This window comes from Diaphorina citri, unplaced genomic scaffold (assembly GCF_000475195.1).
Source record: "Diaphorina citri unplaced genomic scaffold, Diaci psyllid genome assembly version 1.1 scaffold1251, whole genome shotgun sequence".
In the NCBI taxonomy this organism is placed as follows: domain Eukaryota; kingdom Metazoa; phylum Arthropoda; class Insecta; order Hemiptera; family Psyllidae; genus Diaphorina; species Diaphorina citri.
Window position 1 is genome coordinate 155,604 of NW_007378680.1, and position 17,491 is coordinate 173,094.

Below are 17,491 nucleotides of genomic sequence, written 5' to 3' on the forward strand. Positions count from 1 at the left end.
TTGAGTAGTTTATCCACCTCTACTTCGAAGTCCATGTTGAGAATTCTATCAGCTTCATCCATGACAAGAAACTTGAGTGAGCGAAGAGAGAACCCTGAGTAAAAAAGACAAGAAGAATTTAAAAAATGAGGATGTAATAATAAAGAGATAAAAATAAATTTGGTAAAAATTATCAATAGAATAAACATAAAAGTCCTTATACCCAGCAGTTGTCTACAGTGTCTACTACTATTATTCTGGACAAATTCTCATATTTTAATAATAACAAAATTATATATATTGGCTGGGATTGAACTCACACCCTCCTGTTAACCAGGCAAGTGCCTTGATGTGCAAAACGTCTGATGTTCATGTATGGAATGTGGGACAGCATTATCAAAGAGGACTGATAATATCATGGAATGAACCACTGGAAGAACTTTGGGCTTATATTACTTTAGCAAAGGAAACTTCAAGCTGGTATCTTCCCTGTTTAAAGTCCCTGAGCCAGACTGAGCTGGTCTACTCTCTGTTTGAGGTCCACCAGCTTGTATACTTTCGATAGGAGACAGCAGACAGCCAGCCGTTCCGAGAACGAAAGAGTATCGGTTCAGGATAAAGTTCGCCCCGGACGGGAATCAAACCCGCGACCTTGCGCTTATAAGACAAACGAGCCACCTCCCAAGCTAACTAGTCTGGCAAACTGGAGGTGTTTTAATTTTTAGAATAAGATGCTGCTCAAGAATCAACAGGTCATGTGGAGACCTGATATTTATCCTGGAGGTAAGAACTATCAGATTTTCGTGTTTTGCATGATGAAAACTAGTGTTTCTCCCTCCCAAGAGCTTTGATAGAGAGAATTACACGTTTTATCGTCCCAAAATCGGCGAAAGAAGAAAGAGAGGATAGGAGACAGCAGACAGCCAGCCGTTCCGAGAACGAAAGAGTATCGGTTCAGGATAAAGTTCGCCCCGGACGGGAATCAAACCCGCGACCTAGCGCTTACAAGGCAAACGAGCTACCTCCCAAGCTAACTAGGCTGGCAAACTGGAGGTGTTTTAATTTTTCTTGGCTACTTTCTCTTTCATAGCTTCTTCATTCCTTTCCTTCTCTCTATTTCTTACCACCACCATACTTCTTCTTATTCTTATTCTTCTTGTTATTCTTACTGAACTTGATTCGTTTTCTAATCCCAGTGCTTCCCTCCATATCATCATCTTCTCCTCCTTCTCCTTTCCTCTTCTTACCTCCCTTCTTATCATTGCTCAGAATCTCCTTCAAATCCTGGGGAGAAAAAAAAAAAAATGGTCAAGTTTATTTTTGGTAGAGAATATTCAAAAGTCTTAAATGTTCTCCCATTCGTCTCGTGTGCTACGGAGGTCTTATGGTCCCGAAAGCGAAGAGAGAAGAAAGACAGGATAGGAGAAAGCCAGCCGTTCCGAGATCGAATCTTATCTGTTTAGGATAATATCCGCCCCCGGCGGAACATGCAAGTAGAGTTAATGGACACTAGAGTCTAATTCAGAATAACTAGAATAGAATACCTTTGAAGGGTACCTAATATGTAGCATGTAGGTACATCTTCAGAATTACGAAAAGCATATATAAATATTTTATTGTTCTTAAGAACACCTTTGGCCAGCGACGATAGCCTGTTGAATACACCTGTTCCCAGCGGATCACTGAAGTTAAGCAACGTTGAATGTTGCTGGTATCTGGACAGGGGACCGCATAGGACACCACTTTCAGCTGGCTATTTCGGGGTGCACTCAGCCTCGTGAGGACAATTAAAAGGAGCTGGTTTACTTTCTCTTTCATAGCTTCTTCATTCCTTTCCTTCTCTCTATTTCTTACCACCACCATACTTCTTTTTATTCTTATTCTTCTTGTTATTCTTACTGAACTTGATTCGTTTTCTAATCCCCGTGCTTCCCTCCATATCATCATCTTCTCCTCCTTCTCCTTTCCTCTTCTTACCTCCCTTCTTATCATTGCTCAGAATCTCCTTCAAATCCTGGGGGAGAGAAAAAAAAATGGTCAAGTTTATTTTTGGTAGAGAATATTCAAAAGTCTTAAATATTCTCCCATTCGTCTCGTGTGCTACGGAGGTCTTATGGTCCCGAAAGCTAAGAGAGAAGAAAGACAGGATAGGAGAAAGCCAGCCGTTCCGAGATCGAACCTTATCTGTTTAGGGTAATATCGGCCCCCGGCGGAACATGCAAGGAGTCCAGATATTATTTCTGGGGCGTCCAAACCCAATCCTTCCAACTTTTTTTTTTAAGGCTCACTGACTTACTATTTTGTAAATATTTTAAGAATTAGACTTACTATTTTGTAAATATTTTAAGAATTAGACTTACTATTTTGGCCATCCGTTGTGCTTCCGATACTCGGCGAGGACTCTTTCAACCGGGCTCTATGGAGGCAAAAAGTTGGCGAGGCCAAATACCTACTAGGGTATGCGTGGCCATGGATGTAAGTATGTGTAAGTGTATTATTTAAGCAAGGGTCTTTTCATAAATTGTAATTTTATTTTAAATAAGACCTTGGTTAGACTGCGGAAGTCCTATAGGGGCTTTTCAATTCTCTTCGGTTTTATACAGGGGTAACTTCTTCCCGATCAGATGTTCAATTCTCTGATACAATTCTACGTCATACTGCAAGGAAAAACAAAAAAACAAGTTAAACCACAGGAAAATCAATCTACTGACGAAATCAGACCAAACTATAGCTAAATTGAAAAGTTATTATGCCTGTATATATGCCCGATCCATTTGTGTCTTCTTTGTTCTAATATATTCCAGATCTGTCTCTTCTCGAAATGGTAAAGATCTCATTAGTTTTCTCTTTCTAATTATTCTCACTTTTCAAATGCACGACCGTGGCAGTCTGTTAGGCCAAGTGCCGGTCTCATCACACAGTATCTATACCGTCACAAGTTCGTAACTGTCCAATAAAATAATATTTCCTTCAGATCTCATTAGTTTTCTCTTTCTCATTATTCTCACTACACTTATCCCCTGGTCTACAATCTTATGTTTAAGGCCAGCCACTCACTATCAGGTAGACCTTTTCAGCCATGCCTGTCAGATCTGATAGTGTCTGTGTGCTCATCACGTATCAGGAAGACCTAACAGGCGGACCTGATAGTGAGTTGCTGGCCTAAGTGTTTGGTATCTTTCATGATACTGTAGATCTGAGGGTCTTGCTAACAATAGATCTAACTGAATTCCTCTTTTTTTTAGATTTCCTATGGTTTTTCAACATTAATATGTATTTCAAAGGAGGAATCAAACCCAAAAATGTTTGTTGTTGTTTACAAATGTCTGGAATTTTGACCATTAGGGCATTTTCCTAGCTACCTAAAAATTAATATCTACAAATTCTCTCACCTGCTGGCAACATCTGTGGATATGAGAATGGATCTAGACTTTGCCTTGAATTTAGTCAGAGCTGCTAGTCGTTTATTCTGTGTCATCTGTCCATTAAGTGGTATTGCAGCTAGTCCTAAGGATCTAAGCAGGAGAGCAGTACGTACTGTATTCTGACATGTGGAACAAAACACCATGAATGAATTACCTGCAGGAAAAAAGAGGGCAGGGGGGTGTGAATAGGGAAAGTATTCATAATAAATCTTCTACTTTTTCTTTTTTATATAATTAAGCAAGGTCTACTGTATTAATTATGTATTGTACCATGTTAAACCCACAAAATACACGAGACCTTGTTTAGACTGCTGGGGTAAAGGGACTTTTTAGTCTCATTCGAGCAGGATAAACAAGATATATTCTATTCTATTCTACTTTGACAAAGACAAGGGTAAAAGTAATAATCTAGTAATGCTTTAAAACCTTGATGGAGAGATCTGTAAAAATTGAAGTCTTATGAACCCTAAATCAAAGAGAGAAAGAGGACAGAATAGGAGAAACCGAGTCGTTCCGAGAACGAACCTTGAGTGTTTAGGATAAAATTCGCCCCGAGGAGGAATCGAATCTTACACTTAATACTTACAAAGCAGACGGGCCAACCATCTATGATAACAAAATTCAATTTGTATTTTTAATAAGTCGTAGGTATTTTTGTGCAGTCTGGCTGGGGGGACTTTAAACAGGGAGTATACCAGCCTGAAATTTCCCCTGCTAAAGGATTGCCAGCCCAAAGCAACAGCTCTAGCTAGGATGGCTGACACAGATTGAGAGGTTGACGAAAAATGCCGACCCCGTCTGAATATCGGACAAGGCAAGGAAGAAGAAGTAGGTATTTTTGTAAAAACTCCGAGGAGGAATCGAATCTTACACTTAATACTTACAAAGCAGACGGGCCAACCATCTATGATAACAAAATTCAATTTGTATTTTTAATAAATCGTAGCTATTTTTGTGAAGTCTGGCTGGGGGACTTTAAACAGGGAGTATACCAGCCTGAAATTTCCCCTGCTAAAGGATTGTCAGCCCAAAGCAATAGCTCTAGCTAGGATGGCTGACACAGATTGAGAGGTTGACGAAAAATGCCGACCCCGTCTGAATACGGGACAAGGCAAGGAAGAAGAAGTAGGTATTTTTGTAAAAACTTTAATTATGGACGCTAATATGTACATACCAGCCATTTCATTGAGTAAATGCACCAGGTACACGTCCTTGAACTTGAGTGGAATGAAGATGTAGTACTGTCTGAGTTGATCTACTGTTTGATATTTAGTTGACACCTCCACTTTCACCGGATCCTGTAGTGATGCACGCTGTAACTTCTGAACTTTCTTTGTCATCGTGGCCGAGAATAGGAATGTGCGACGCTCCCTGGTGGACACAATGAGAAATGGATTAAAAAAAAGAATAAGCTATAACACTGATACCTACTTATCTACGTAGGCATTGTAGGCACCCAATTCAAAATTTACTGTTATATTGTACAAATTTACCTTTTTTTAAATGTTTATTATAATTACATAATATGTTGTTGTGATCTTATATTAGTGTAGGTATAGATACTTAGAGAGCCTGCCGATGGCTGACTTCATGCAGAGTTCCCTTCTCTGCAAAGTAGTGGAAGACACCAATAATTGCCAGTCCCATAGGTGTCTGAAGCAAAGAAGTCAGCAAGGGTTGCCTCTAGTATCTCCACGGGGTGCAGGCGGGAAACGCCTTTTCGGTGGGCTTGGCACTGATAAGGTAGGCTAGAGCTAGAAAACCCGGAAACCGGCCCTCCAAGGTCTTTGGGGGTTTGCACGTCGGGCTAACCCCCCACTGCAGTAAAAAAATTACCGTTGCGAATCGTCAACACCCAGCCTCGGAACCCGGACAGTCTCAAAACAACAACCGCCCTCGGAACCCCCCTAATGGTAAAACCCTTCGGATACGGAACAAACTTTTACGCTTTGCAACGTGGAATGTGCGAACTATGGCGATACCAGGAAAAGTTGACATCATTTCAGAAGAGTTGAATCGTTATAACCTCGATCTAGTAGCACTGCAAGAAACAAGATGGCCTAATGTAGGCAAGGAAAGTACCCATCATCACCAGATTTATTACAGTGGAAATACAGAAGGAGTATATCAACATGGAGTAGCCATTGCAGTGAAGAATTCAATCAATTCAGCTGTTACCGCTTTTGAAGCTGTGAACGAAAGAATATGCACCATGAGATTGAAGGGAGCATTCAAAAACAATTCCATACCCTGGCACATACTAGAAATACAGTACATCAGGGTTTGATGTAACTTTGATTGTTCCTCAAAATTTTATCTATTATATTGCTATTCATTCAAACAATAATGTATTATTTATATTGTTTGAATATCGAAAATAAACCTACAATAAAAAGTACTTTAAAAAAATAATAATAAAACAAAAGCTCTATTAGACTCGTGTAATCTGTGTCATAACATGACCATCCCGTAGTATGTCCCTCATCAGATAGCCGAGAAGAGACACACTACTTGTCATTTAGGTGCTGGGTCAACACAAGAACACATTCTCTTCGGTTTTATACAGGGGTAACTTCTTCCCGATCAGATGTTCAATTCTCTGATACAATTCTACGTCATACTGCAAGGAAAAATAAAAATCAAGTTAAACCACAGGAAAATCAATCTACTGACGAAATCAGATCAAACTATACCTAAATTGAATACTGTATTTTATACAACTCTTGCCATCCTTTTCCCACTCTTAAAGTTCCTTAATTATTTTTAAACTTACCGCATATCCATTCTGAGCTGACACTTTTTGACGAAAAAAAAAAAAAATTCCCGGCACGAAATTGGCAAGCCAATTCATAGAGAAAACTAAACGAAGACCGTACATATTAGAAATGACATCTTGAATTGGTTAAGAGAACTAAAAATTGAACCCGAAGGTGCTAGGTTCAAATCACTTCCGAAGCGGAAATTTTCTGACTTATATTTCCGTTCCCGGAGAGGCATGGATTTAAAAGATTGTGTCTTAACTTAACCCCCAGAGTCTCAATAGCTGTTTAACCCTCTGAACCAATACTAACCTGAGATACAAACGTTATAGCCAGGCCTGATCTCCCGGCCCTAGCTGTTCTGCCTACACGATGTATATAATCCTTGCTATGAGTGGGGATGTCAAAGTTGATGACTACATCAACATGAGGGATGTCCAAACCTCTGTGAATAACAACAAGAGGGCAAACGGGTTAGTTTATGTGGATCAGGATAAAGAATAGTAGCTAAGATGGAAACTGCTGACTGATCTTAATTATTTAACAATGTAACCAATTTTGGGTACATAACTTACCTACCTAATGAAAGAATTTTATACCAAAGAAAAAACAACCCTGACCCAAAGTTGTGACCTTCGTTCAAAATTAATAGCTAATAAAATAATAAAAACAAAGAAAGAAAAGTGTACTTGGTAATCATTCAGAAGCCATGACAATGAAAAAGAAAGCTCCTTTTTGTGTCAAACCCAACCCTACATTAACACTGGTCACTGTTCCATTGTAACAGGTTGTTTTTGTAGCCATTTTAAGTAGTTTATGTCAAAAATTTGAAAGTTTCGAGGTAAATTGTGAAAATTTTACTATGGATTTCCTTCCAAGACCGTGAGATAAGTTGTAGGTCTTTCACACGGACACATAGAACAAGTAAAAGTAAGTATTCAAGTAATATTGTCACTTGAAAAAAAAAATCCTCATTTCCTTTTTTTAATTATTATTTAAGCAAGGGTCTTTTCATAAATTGAAATTTTATTTTAAATAAGACCTTGGTTAGACTGCGGAAGTCCTATAGGGACTTTTCACTCTCATTCGGGCAGTATAAGCAGGGTATATTCTGATCTATTTCCGAGTCCAAGTACCTACAGTCTTGAATTCCTCTTTTTTTTAGATTTCCTATGATTTTTCAAGTTGAAATTTAAATTTTCTTTTCATTAATATGTATTTCAAAGGAGGAATCAAACCTAAAAATGTTTGTTGTTGTTTACAAATGTCTGGAATTTTGACCACTAGGCCATTTTCCTAGCCACCTAAAAATTAATATCTCCTAATTCTCTCACCTGCTGGCAACATCAAGAGGGAACTGTAACTGCTATGGTCTTATCGTCCCAAAATCAAAGAGAGAAGGAAGACAGGATAGGAGAAAGCCAGCCGTTCCGAGAATCCACCCCAGGCGGGAATTGAACCCACGGCCTAGCGCTTACAAGGCAGACGCACTACCAACTAAGCTAACTAGGCTGGCTATTTCCTATTCTACTGAGGATCATGATGTTCACCTGCACAATAAAGAGGAAATGGAGCTCATTTCTACTAACCCAAAATCTTAAAATCTCAAACAAATCAATAGGTAGGTAAGTACTAGCCATTGCTGAAAGCTGATTCTACCTAGAGTTTCAGAAGATAGGGATCCTTACCAAATCTTTGAAAGTGATGTCCTTCTCTTCCTCTCCTTCTCCTTGTTCCTCCACAGACACAGCTACTTCTTCCTCATCACTGGAAGATTTTTCTTCTTCGCTAGATATCATTTTTTATTTCTGAAGTCCAAATAATGGGAAAAAGGAGTGAATGGAAGAATTTTCCAAACTTTTACTTCTTTTTCAACTTTTCCAAAATCCAAAAACACGTGTTTTTATTTGTAAACAAAGATGGCGTCATAGACGTATTTATTCATGAGATTGCTGTTCCTCCACAGACACAGCTACTTCTTCCTCATCACTGGAAGATTTTTCTTCTTCGCTAGATGTCATTTTTTATTTCTGAAGTCCAATTAATGTGAAAAAGGATTGACTTGGAAGAATTTTCCAATTTCCAAACTTTTACTTATTTTTCAACTTTTCCAAAATCCAAAAACACGTGTTTTTATTTGTAAACAAAGATGGCGTCATAGACGTATTTATTCATGAGATTGCCATTAAGGCCGTGGTTATGAACAGGGCCATCGTAGGCCATCGTCGGCCTTTTTGCGTGTAAAGTTGGCGGGAAATTCGAATTTTTGATTTTTTTTCCGCAACTTGTACAATCTGAATTCATTTTTTACTTTTTATCTTTAGTTTGCACGTTTATATTATACTTTTCATTTATATTAGCTATTAAAAACAAGCAAATTACAAAGCAAACAAAAATAAATATAAAATGAATTTTAAAAATTGCCGCCGGAACAGTTATCTCACGTCGTCCGAGCTCATCTCAGCCCTGTTCAGGCCGTGGTTATGAACAGGGCCATCGTAGGACAACGTCGGACTTTTTGCGTGTAAAGTTGGCGGGAAATTAGAATTTTTGATTTTTTTTCCGCAACTTGTACAATCTGAATTCATTTTTTACTTTTTATCTTTAGTTTGCACGTTTATATTATACTTTTCATTTATATTAGCTACTAGCTGAATTCCGTCGCTTCGCTCCGGAATCCCGCTAGTTTATCCCGAGGCATGGCCAAACTTGTGGAAAAGGCATGGCCGAACTTGTAGTTATCAAACTAAAAACATAAACGAAACTCAAATATTAGGCGAGCGAGGAAAAGTTTTCTCTCCCACAGTCTCTGCACTCTGTGTATTTCTTATGGTGATTTTAACGATCAAAAATTGATCATATCTCAGGATCGGTGTAGATTTTCGCAAAATCCTTTCTTATTGCACACCTAGACCATAAAAAGAATATTCCTACCAAATTTCAGCTTTCTAGGTGGTGTGGTTCTCGAGATAGAGCGATCAGTGTGTGAAATGTGAAATGTGAATGAGTGAATGGATCTCGTTCTTATAACTTACTAGTTCATCCCGAGGCATGGCCAACCTTGTGGAAAAGGCATGGCCGAACTTGTAGTTAACAAACTAAAAACATAAACGAAACTCAAATATAAGCGAGCGAGGAAAAGTTTTCTCTCCCGCAGTCTCTGCACTCCGTGTATTTCTTATGGTGATTTTAGCGATCAAAAATTGATATCTCAGGATCGGTTTAGATTTTCGCAAAATCCTTTCTTATGTGACCTAGACCATAAAAGGAATATTCCTACCAAATTTCAACTTTCTGTGTCGTAGCATGTCCATCCCGTAGTATGTCCCTCATCAGATAGCCGAGAAGAGACACACTACTTGTCATTTAGGTGCTGGGTCAACACACGAACACCAGAAAGTTGAAAGCAATCGAAAATCGAGAACAATTTGTTGTTGATAGTGGGCATCAAACCCAGGACCTTCTTTTTTTTACAAAAGAAGTTTGATACACGGAATTGAAACAAGTACTTAAGGTATTACCGTTACGAAATCAAAGAAGGAAGGAGAACAGGACAGGCTTCCCGAGAACAAACTTTCTCTGTTGAGAATAAAGTTCGCCTCTGGGTGGGAATTAAACCCATGATTAGAGCTTACAAGACAGGGGTGCTATCACTAGCGTTAGTCAGCTGCAAATGATTGATTCCGTGACTGGCTGTTGCGGGGCCCACTCAGCCTCGTGAGGAAAATGAGTAGCTATGACATGTAAATGCGCATAGCGACCGGTGCCAGCATGGTAGGTACAAATTAGATGTTAGGATTATTGAGATATTGGGAAAAAAATCCTACAATGTTACAGTGAGCACCAAAGTTGTGACATAATGACACAAAGAAATTGCATTTACTTTCCAAGTTACCTAGGCAGGTAACATCTTCATTATTTTATTGTTATAAATTATTCAACCTTTTGCCCTCCATGTCAGGGAAGTCACACTCTCACCTTGGAATAACTTTGAGTAGTTTATCCACCTCTACTTCGAAGTCCATGTTGAGAATTCTATCAGCTTCATCCATGACAAGAAACTTGAGTGAGCGAAGAGAGAACCCTGAGTAAAAAAGACAAGAAGAATTTAAAAAATGAGGATGTAATAATAAAGAGATAAAAATAAATTTGGTAAAAATTATCAATAGAATAAACATAAAAGTCCTTATACCCAGCAGTTGTCTACAGTGTCTACTACTATTATTCTGGACAAATTCTCATATTTTAATAATAACAAAATTATATATATTGGCTGGGATTGAACTCACACCCTCCTGTTAACCAGGCAAGTGCCTTGATGTGCAAAACGTCTGATGTTCATGTATGGAATGTGGGACAGCATTATCAAAGAGGACTGATAATATCATGGAATGAACCACTGGAAGAACTTTGGGCTTATATTACTTTAGCAAAGGAAACTTCAAGCTGGTATCTTCCCTGTTTAAAGTCCCCGAGCCAGACTGAGCTGGTCTACTCCCTGTTTGAGGTCCACCAGCTTGTATACTTTCTGTTTATTTTATGGTAAAATCCCTCATGGAATGAACCACTGGAAGAACTTTGGGCTTATATTACTTTAGCAAAGGAAACTTCAAGCTGGTATCTTCCCTGTTTAAAGTCCCTGAGCCAGACTGAGCTGGTCTACTCTCTGTTTGAGGTCCACCAGCTTGTATACTTTCTGTTTATTTTATGGTAAAATCCCGAGTTCTTACCTTTAGTATTTTCAAGATGGTCTACCAATCTACCAGGGGTGGCAATGATAATGTGAGGTTTCTTAGCAAGTAGTAATGCCTGAGACATCATATCCATACCTCCTACTATCACAGCACATTTAACTCCTATGCTAACACCTGGAATGAAACACAAGAGCCATGTGTCATCATGATGCATAAACCAAGAATAGCATAACATTAAATAAAACTAGAAAGAAAACATGAGCAAAAGCTATAAATAACTGGATCAAAGTTCTACTTTTAACCTACATACTCATACCTAATGAAAGAATTCTGTACCAAAGAAAAAACAACCCTGACCCAAAGTTCTGACTTTCGCTTGAAATCAATAGCTAATACCTAAAATAATAAAAACAAGGAACGAAAAGTGTACTTGGTAATTATTCAGAAGCCATTACAAAGAAAAAGAAAGCTCTTTTTTTGTCAAACCTAACCCTACAATAGCACTGGTCACTGTTCTATTGTAACAGCTCGTTTTTGTAGCCATATTAAATTGATGTGACCTTCTGAACAAGTACCATGTACTTTTTAGGACTTACCTAAAGCTTCAAACTGTTCGGAAATCTGAAATGCCAACTCTCGGGTGGGTGTCAAGATAAGAGCAAAATACCTCTGTGGATGTTCGAGCAGGGCTTGTAGAATAGGTAGAGCAAATGCTCCTGTCTTACCCGATCCTGTCTCGGCTAAACCAATCACATCTTTACCTGGGAATTAAAATTATGATCATCAGCTTTATGAGTGTTCCATTGTTATTTGAATTTTGAAGAAAGACTTGTATGTTCTGAGTTGTTACATGTCTATCCCATAGGTAGTGTATTCCTCATCACATGCACAAGAATACACCCAATACTTCCCATTTGAGTCCTATGTAAAAACAAGAGCACCAGAAAACAAATCATTGAAATACAAATGATTTTTTTAAAGGTCAGTATTGAACCCCTGTGTTATGTAGTTACATATTTCTCCTGTCTTACCCGATCCTGTCTCGGCTAAACCAATCACATCTTTACCTGGGAATTAAAATTATGATCATCAGCTTCATGAGTGTTCCATTGTTATTTGAATTTTGTAGAAAGACTTATATGTTCTGAGTTGTTAGTTGTTACATGTCTATCCCATAGTGTATTCCTCATCAGATGCACAAGAATACACCCAATACTTCCTATTTGGGTCCTATGTAAAAACAAGAGCACCAGAAAACAAATCATTGAAATACAAATGATTTTTTTAAAGGTCAGTATTGAACCCCTGTGTTATGTAGTTACATATTTTATACCTTGCAGAGCTACAGGAATGGCTTCTTTCTGTATTTTGGAAGGAGCTTTCCAGCCTACAGCAGCACATGCTTCGCAAAGTACATCCACGACACCCTGGAAACAAATGGACATACTTCCGGGGTCCATCTCAATCTGGTAGAACCCGGACGCTAGATCGAGAGTGCTAAAATAGTTGCACCTTGCAGAGCTACAGGAATGGCTTCTTTCTGTATTTTGGAAGGAGCTTTCCAGCCTACAGCAGCACATGCTTCACACAATACGTCCACAACACCCTGGAAACAAATGGAAATACAAGTTGATGAAATACACCATTTGATAGAAATTCAGAAGTAATATAAACTCTGTATTTTCCAACATAAATTAACTCTGTACACAAAAAGTCCACTCCGAGGCTTAGGTGTAGGGGCAAAAAACAGCCCTAAAAATTGGGTTAAGCTACAAAATGACAAATCTATGAATTCAACATTATTTCCTATTCTACTGAGGATCATGATGTTCACCTGCACAATAAAGAGGAAATGGAGCTCATTTCTACTAACCCAGAATCTTAAAATCTCAAACAAATCAATAGGTAGGTAAGTACCTACTAGCCATAAAAGTAAAATCCCATCCCCCTACTGTTGTCATGGGATTTTTCTCGAAAAATCTCGTCCTCAACACGCTCCCCTGTGCTAGATCCTTTCAACTTTTCCAAAATCCAAAAACACGTGTTTTTCTTTGTAAACAAAGATGGCGTCATAGACGTATTTATTTATGGGATTGCCATTCAAACTTTAGGCGTATTTTATTTACCAACCTTTTTCGAATAAAAATCAGAGAATATTTTTTGGCGATCAAGAAAAGGGCACTTTCAGAGAAAGCTAAAGTATGAAAAAAAATCTAACTTTATTTTTTTATTGCAAAATCTCGTGGTAAGGCAGATTTCACAACTGTTAACGAAATCTTGTACATATTTTTGAATGTTAGGCCAATAATAGATTTCCTTAATCTCTTTCGTTACTTCATCAATTCCTCGATGGTTGGTTTTACCTTCGTGAATTGATTTTATTATCCTATCTTTAAAGAAGAGACAAAAAGAACAAAGTTGAAAAGGGAAAGAGCCTGAATGTTACAAAGAAAACTGTTAGTCAAACAGAACCCAAATGTTATGAAGATCCTTTTGACAAACTTCTGAGTGAACAAAATGAGCAAAAGAAAGAAAATGATAGTCAGAAGGAAATCGAAGAAAAAATTGACCAAAAGAAAGTTAAAGAGATAAGCCAAACCCCTTTATCTGATACAGAAAAGGAAGAAAATGAAGACTTGTTTATTGTAAACAGAGTGGAAAGAAATAAAAGGAAAATTTCAATTAACCTTGATAGTGAAAGTAGCTCCACAGCAACAGAATATGGAAAGGAATGTGACAAATTTGATGAAGAAAATTCTAATGAAGAAAGTTCCAATGAACCAAGTTCAACACAACTAAGATGTGTCTCTAAAACTTATCCGAACAAAACAAAGAACATTTCAGATGTACATATTCATGAGAAAAGTGCTGCCTCTATTTTTGACTTTGATGAGTATGTTGAAGAAAGTTGTAAAGCCACTCTACTGAACAAGTATGCACTGCTGAGGAACAGAAAACGTATGAAACCCAAAGATGACATTGGAGATAATGAAGATAAAGAAGAAGATGAACTGGAGTTGTTCAAAGATAGCAAGAAAACAGATACCAAGGTTAGTTCAAGAAAAAGAATCAAACAAACGGACAGCAAAACGGTAGACATTGATAAAACAGAAATATCTAAAGACAATGAACAACAGTCCAAGCGAACTCGAAAACAGTTAGGAGTCAACAAGAACACAAGTGAAATTGAAAACCTCATTCGAAGCAAAAAGTTGAAAGTGGACAAAGATATAGAAAACGAAGATGGCTCAACCGAGAAAAAAGAAATCCCAATTGATGGTTTGAATCCAAAGGAAATAGACAAAATCCTCAATGAAGATAAACAACTCAACGTTGTACCTAGAAGTACAAGACAGAGGAAAAACTCGAAAATTGAGGATACAGTTTTCCACGGACATGACTTCTGCATAATTACCGACATCACTGACTTCTGTATTCTTGCTCACAAAGGGTGTAACGTAACCTCATTATAACACTCAGAACTCACCTACTGTGATGACTGATGACTGATAGACCTCAAGGAAGTAGTTAAAAGGACAACTCCTTAATGATTTCTTGACATGCTGTTTAATGAAAGACACAAAATCTTTCCACTAGAAATTATTCCTGAACAAAATAAACCTAATAATAGGTGCACTTTAGGTATTTTTCACAGGAAAATCATGAAATTTCAAGAAAATTGGAGAAACGTATGCTTTTCGGCCTTTTTCCACTTTTTTGGAAATTTTATGCTCATTTGAAATTTCGCGGGGTTTAGTTTGTTTATCATGGAGGTTAGAGAATACTGGACAAGTTGTAAAATGCTGAAAAGTGAGGCCGTGGTTATGAACAGGGCCATCGTAGGACATCGTCGGACTTTTTGCGTGTAAAGTTGGCGGGAAATTTGAATTTTTGATTTTTTTTTCTGCAACTTGTACAATCTGAATTCATTTTTTACTTTTTATCTTTAGTTTGCACGTTTATATTATACTTTTCATTTAAATTAGATATTACAAACAAGCGAATTACAAAGCAAACAAAAATAAATATAAAATGAATTTTAAAAATTGCCGCCGGGACAGCTATCTCACGTCGTCCGAGCTCATCTCAGCCCTGTTCATAAACACACCCTCAGACAATATTTTCTGGCGATCAAGAAAAGGGCACTTTCAGAGAAAGCTAAGGTGTGAAAAAAATCAAACCTTATTTTTTTATTGCAAAATCTCTATTTTTTTGCAAAGGTGTTGATTTTTTGCAAAGTTCATATGAAAGAAATACAACTATTTTTTTGGTGACGATGAAAAATACGCTTTGATTTCTAAAAACCCGCGAAATGAAAAATTTTCGTTATCAGACAAAAACGAAAACAAAACAAAAGTTTGAAAAATTTCCTCCAAATTTCTGGGAAATTCCTGAGTTTTCCTTTATGAAAGTTATTTCTAGAAAGTTCTTGTGATCCGTGATTTCTAAAAACCCGCGAAATGAAAAATTTTCGTTATCAGACAAAAACGAAAACAAAACAAAAGTTTGAAAAATTTCCTCCAAATTCCTGGGAAATTCCTGAGTTTTCCTTTATGAAAGATAATGAAAGTTATCTCTAGAAAGTTCTTGTGATCCACCTGTAGCATAGAACTGATAAACTACAATGTGTAACAAAGTGGAAGTTTACTATGCATTGGATTATGTCTGTGCTTTGGCAGAAACTTTGACCTGCTTGCAGTGGTAAGTTAACCCTCATAGGTACCACATTAGTGTACCACAGACCTACTAGGTACATATTTACTATTTGAAGAGAAGTTTAACACCATCTGTTGCCCCAATAGGGGCTTGGTTCTCCAGGTGCAGCATAGAACTGATAAACTACAATGTGTAACAAAGTGGAAGTTTACTATGCATTGGATTATGTCTGTGCTTTGGCAGAAACTTTGATCTGCTTGCAGTGGTAAGTTAACCCTCATAGGTACCACATTAGTGTACCACAGACCTACTAAGTACATATTTACTATTTGAAGATAAGTTTAACACCATCTGTTGCCCCAATAGGGGCTCGGTTCTCCAGGACAACTGTGAAGTCAAACTCCAGAGATCTTATTCCTAATCAGGAGAGCATGAGAGAAGTAGGTACCTTCCTGAGAAAACCTTTTCTTTGGTGCTTTTTGTGCAAATAAATGAAAAACAGAAATGAACCAACATAAAATCTACAAACTGAAGACCCCAGCTCTGATTTACTAATCCCATGATTCCTTTTGTTTCAGCAAAAATCTACCCAAACAAGCCCATCACTGTATAAACTGTCTCTCTGTGTATTGCTACATGTGTGTACATAAAAATGAAGTATGTCCAAAGTGTCATGCAAAATATTGTGATAAATCTTATCTGAAATATTATGAACTCGGAGACGCCAATGTTGAGTTTATCGTATTTTAAAAAAGAAACACCCTATTTTTTGTGAACTCTCGAAACATTTTCTCTGACGTTCGACGTTGATCACACACGACGGTCCCGTTCGCTTTTCGTCCAATTCGTTTAACGACGTATTGCTCATTTTTTCAACTTTCAAAAACGGATTTTCGTAACGATGACATCCTCTCCAAGCAAAAGAAAGAAAATGATGGTCAGAAGGAAATCAAAGAAAAAATTGACCAAAAGAAAGTTAAAGAGATAAGCCAAACCCCTTTATCTGATACAGAAAAGGAAGAAAATGAAGACTTGTTTATTGTAAACAGAGTGGAAAGAAATAAAAGGAAAATTTCAATTAACTTTGATAGTGAAAGTAGCTCCACAGCAACAGAATGTGACAAATTTGATGAAGAAAGTTCCAATGAACCAAGTTCAACACAACTAAGATGTGTCTCTAAAACTTATCCGAACAAAACAAAGAACATTTCAGATGTACATATTCATGAGAAAAGTGCTGCCTCTATTTTTGACTTTGATGAGTATGTTGAAGAAAGTTGTAAAGCCACTCTACTGAACAAGTATGCACTGCTGAGGAACAGAAAACGTATGAAACCCAAAGATGACATTGGAGATAATGAAGATAAAGAAGAAGATGAACTGGAGTTGTTCAAAGATAGCAAGAAAACAGATACCAAGGTTAGTTCAAGAAAAAGAATCAAACAAACGGACAGCAAAACGGTAGACACTGATAAAACAGAAATATCTAAAGACAAAGAACAACAGTCCAAGCGAACTCGAAAACAGTTAGGAGTCAACAAGAACACAAGTGAAATTGAAAACCTCATTCGAAGCAAAAAGTTGAAAGTGGACAAAGATATAGAAAACAAAGATGGCTCAACCGAGAAAAAAGAAATCCCAATTGATGATTTGAATCCAAAGGAAATAGACAAAATCCTCAACGAAGATAAACAAATCAACGTTGTACCTAGAAGTACAAGACAGAGGAAAAACTCGAAAATTGAGGATACAGTCAAAGCTGAGAGTACGAAACATGAACCAAGTGTTAAAAATCCACCAAGACAAATGAGAACTAAAACCCTCAGTGAAACATCTACAGACACAAATGTCATGGACACAAACAAAAACACCAATAGAGAAACAAATGAAGCTGCCAAATCCAAACGAACAACCAGAGCAACTCCAAGGAGCGTTAACAAAAACGCCAAGACAACTGAAAGTAACATTGAACCAACTA

The 17,491-nt window shown here is 37.5% G+C and overlaps 2 protein-coding genes and 2 long non-coding RNA genes across 5 annotated transcripts in view; 1 reads left to right on the forward strand and 3 right to left on the reverse strand.

Annotated features, from left to right (window-relative positions):
- LOC103514976 (probable ATP-dependent RNA helicase DDX47) overlaps positions 1-11,585 on the reverse strand; it is a 33,805-nt gene extending 22,220 nt beyond the window's left edge. For both annotated transcript variants that reach the window (XM_026827808.1, XM_026827807.1), the window contains exons 1-5: positions 11,454-11,585; positions 10,894-11,031; positions 10,142-10,247; positions 4,579-4,775; positions 3,372-3,558 (exon numbers count right to left, since the gene is read on the reverse strand). In XM_026827808.1, the coding sequence (XP_026683609.1) occupies positions 3,372-3,558; positions 4,579-4,775; positions 10,142-10,247; positions 10,894-10,990 (587 nt within the window). In that variant the 5' untranslated portion in view covers positions 10,991-11,031; positions 11,454-11,585. The remainder of the gene's footprint in view (positions 1-3,371; positions 3,559-4,578; positions 4,776-10,141; positions 10,248-10,893; positions 11,032-11,453) is intronic.
- Positions 5,956-7,512, reverse strand: LOC113469832. The gene is made up of 3 exons (XR_003393126.1): positions 7,498-7,512; positions 6,476-6,608; positions 5,956-6,024 (listed from the first exon to the last, which is right to left on the reverse strand). It is a non-coding gene; the product is annotated as an uncharacterized LOC113469832 (long non-coding RNA).
- A 293-nt stretch (positions 11,586-11,878) lies between the features above and the next one.
- Positions 11,879-12,471, reverse strand: LOC113469834. The gene is made up of 2 exons (XR_003393128.1): positions 12,370-12,471; positions 11,879-11,924 (listed from the first exon to the last, which is right to left on the reverse strand). It is a non-coding gene; the product is annotated as an uncharacterized LOC113469834 (long non-coding RNA).
- Positions 12,472-15,481: 3,010 nt separating this feature from the next.
- LOC113469835 lies at positions 15,482-17,473 on the forward strand (the record flags this gene model as incomplete). Its single annotated transcript, XM_026827809.1, has 3 exons — positions 15,482-15,558; positions 16,092-16,120; positions 16,727-17,473. Coding segments are annotated over exons 1-3 (853 nt in total), but the record flags the coding sequence as incomplete, so codon positions are not given.
- Positions 17,474-17,491: the final 18 nt, after the last annotated feature.